Source organism: Triticum urartu, chromosome 2A (genome assembly GCF_056163025.1).
Source record: "Triticum urartu cultivar PI428250 chromosome 2A, HENAU_Tu73, whole genome shotgun sequence".
In the NCBI taxonomy this organism is placed as follows: domain Eukaryota; kingdom Viridiplantae; phylum Streptophyta; class Magnoliopsida; order Poales; family Poaceae; genus Triticum; species Triticum urartu.
Genome location: NC_141874.1, coordinates 52527026 through 52529668, shown reverse-complemented (window position 1 = coordinate 52529668; position 2643 = coordinate 52527026). Strand labels below are relative to the sequence as shown.

The 2643-nt window shown below is 49.9% G+C and overlaps 1 protein-coding gene across 1 annotated transcript; it reads right to left on the bottom strand.

Annotated features, from left to right (window-relative positions):
* Positions 1–871: 871 nt before the first annotated feature.
* On the bottom strand, positions 872–1780 carry LOC147983639 (uncharacterized). The gene is made up of 2 exons (XM_087540807.1): positions 1441–1780; positions 872–1302 (listed from the first exon to the last, which is right to left on the bottom strand). The coding sequence occupies exons 1-2, from the start codon at positions 1778–1780 to the stop codon at positions 872–874; spliced, it is 771 nt and encodes a 256-aa protein (XP_087396933.1).
* Positions 1781–2643: the final 863 nt, after the last annotated feature.

Here is a 2643-nt window from a genome sequence, read left to right as displayed (position 1 = left end):
TTGTGCTGATGGAACTCTCCCGTGAAGCTCTACTGGATTGGAGTTCACGGGACGACATCGAGCTGAACATGTGCTGAACTCGGAGGTGCCGTGCGTTCGGTACTTGGATCAGTCGGATCGTGAAGACGTACGACTACATCAACCGCGTTGTGCTAACGCTTCCGCTTCAGTCTACGACGGTACGTAGACAACACTCTCCCCTCTCGTTGCTATGCATCACCATGATCTTGCGTGTGCGTAGGAATTTTTTTGAAATTACTACGTTCCCCAACAGTGGCATCCGAGCCAGGTTTTATGCGTTGATGTTATATGCACGAGTAGAACACAAGTGAGTTGTGGGCGATATAAGTCATACTGCTTACCAGCATGTCATACTTTGGTTCGGCGGTATTGTTGGCCGTCCTTGTGCAACTAGATAAGCCTTCCAGTGTAAGGCCAACTCCACCGCGCGACTCCAAACGGACGTCCGTTTTGTTCGGATTCTGTCCGTTTGGGTAGGGCAATGGGGTCGTGTCCGGGCGTGTCCTGGGATGCGGTGGCCGTGCGCCCAGTGCGCGGCCGCATCCGTTGGCCCCATCCTGTCCGTCGGGCAAAAAATGCCCATATTTTCATCAAAACTAGTTTACAACCCAAATATTTGTCTGAAAATTAAAATAGTTTTACAACCCAAATATTTGAAATTGTCTTTAATAAAATAATTTTACAACCAAATCGAAATTGTCTTGACTGAACATAAAATGAACCAATACATCTATTGGTTGCCAATGTGATCCCACACGTGCTCAACCAAGTCAATTTGAAGATTCAAATGAGTGTGTCAATCACGCATCTCACGGTGGAATTGGACAAACTGTTCAAATGTGGCCGGGTCTTAGTGCAGGAGCTCAATATTTTCACCTTGATAATCAAATCCTTGGTCAAAGATACTCTCATCACGCTCGTCCTCGACGATCATGTTGTGCATGATCACACAAGCAGTCATCACCTCCCAAAGCTTCCTTTCATCCCACGACAGTGCAAGTTTTCGAACGATACCCCACCGGGATTGAAGCACACCAAAAGCACGTTCCACATCCTTTCTAACACTCTCTTGCATTTGGGCAAATCTCTTTCTCTTCTCACCTTGGGGTTTCGAGATTGTCTTCATAAAAGTTGACCACTGAGGATATATACCATCAGCTAGATAGTATCCCTTGTTGTACTGGTGGCCGTTGATCTCAAAGTTGACAGGTGGGGAGTGGCCTTCTGCAAGCCTCACGAAGACTGGAGAACGCTGCAGCACGTTGATATTATTGTGAGAACCTGCCATGCCGAAGAAAGAATGCCATATCCAAAGATCCTGCGATGCCACCGCTTCTAATATGACAGTGCACCCGTTGACATGCCCCTTGTACTGGCCCTGCCAAGCAAATGGACAGTTCTTCCACTCTCAGTGCATACAATCTATGCTGCCAAGCATGTCTGGAAAGCCTCTATCTGTGTTGGTCGCCAACAATCTCTCTGTATCAGCGGTAGTTGGCTGCCTCAAGTACTCTGGGCCAAACACCTCGATCACAGCCTGGCAAAACTTGTACATTGACATTAGACATGTTGTCTCACTCATACGCACATACTCATCCACTAGATCGCCTGGAATACCATATGCAAGCATGCGGATGGCCGCGGTGCATTTCTGGTAAGAGGAGAATCCAAGCTTGCCAAGGGCATCCGTCTTGCACTCGAAGTATGGGTCATGAGCAACCACTCCCTCTCGGATACGATTGAACACATGCCTTGCCATACGAAAACAGGGACGAAATTTATCCGGCTTGAAAAGCGGAGTGTTCGCAAAGTAATCGGCATAGAGCATGGCGTGGCCTCTCTCTCCCTGTTGCGGTTCAGGTTGGGAGCACGGCCAGGGACTGACCCCCTGTACCGAGGAAGCTACCGTTGAATGTGGTCGTGAACGACCAGTGCAGCCACCACAAGATCTTCATCATCCGACGATGAATCGTCCTATGAACAAAGGAAGTGATGAAAGAAAAACTCGTCTCCACTGTCCATACCTTTTTGGGCAAAATGTCAAACACCTTGCGGTCGTGGTGGCGAAGAGGCCGCGATGATCACCTCGACGCAGTAGGGGTGGTTGCCGACCGACTACTGGCCGCTCTGCAGCTCTCGTCGGAAGCTGCCGAGGCCGCCGTGGTACATTGCCGGCGGTCGTGTCCCCTCTGCCACCGGCAAAGACGGCGACGGCCAAACCTCCTCTGATCGATGGCCAAAACTACGACGAAAGCGCGGGCGTGGTGGCGGCCATGTCGAGACGTGGTTTGGTAGGGACGGCCGGGGGATGCACGGTGAGGAGGCGGCCGGAGAATAGCGGCGACGCCGGCGGCGGGGTGGGGCGGGAGAGAGAGGGTGGAAGCGTTGGGAGCAGAGGGACTGCTTGTTGGAAATATGCTCTAGAGGCAATAACAAATTAGTTATTATTATATTCCCTTGTTCATGATAATCGTTTATTATCCATGCTATAATTGTATTGATAGGAAACTCAGATACATGTGTGGATACATAGACAACACCATGTCCCTAGTAAGCCTCTAGTTGACTAGCTCGTTGATCAATAGATGGTTACGGTTTCCTGACCATGGACATTGGATGTCG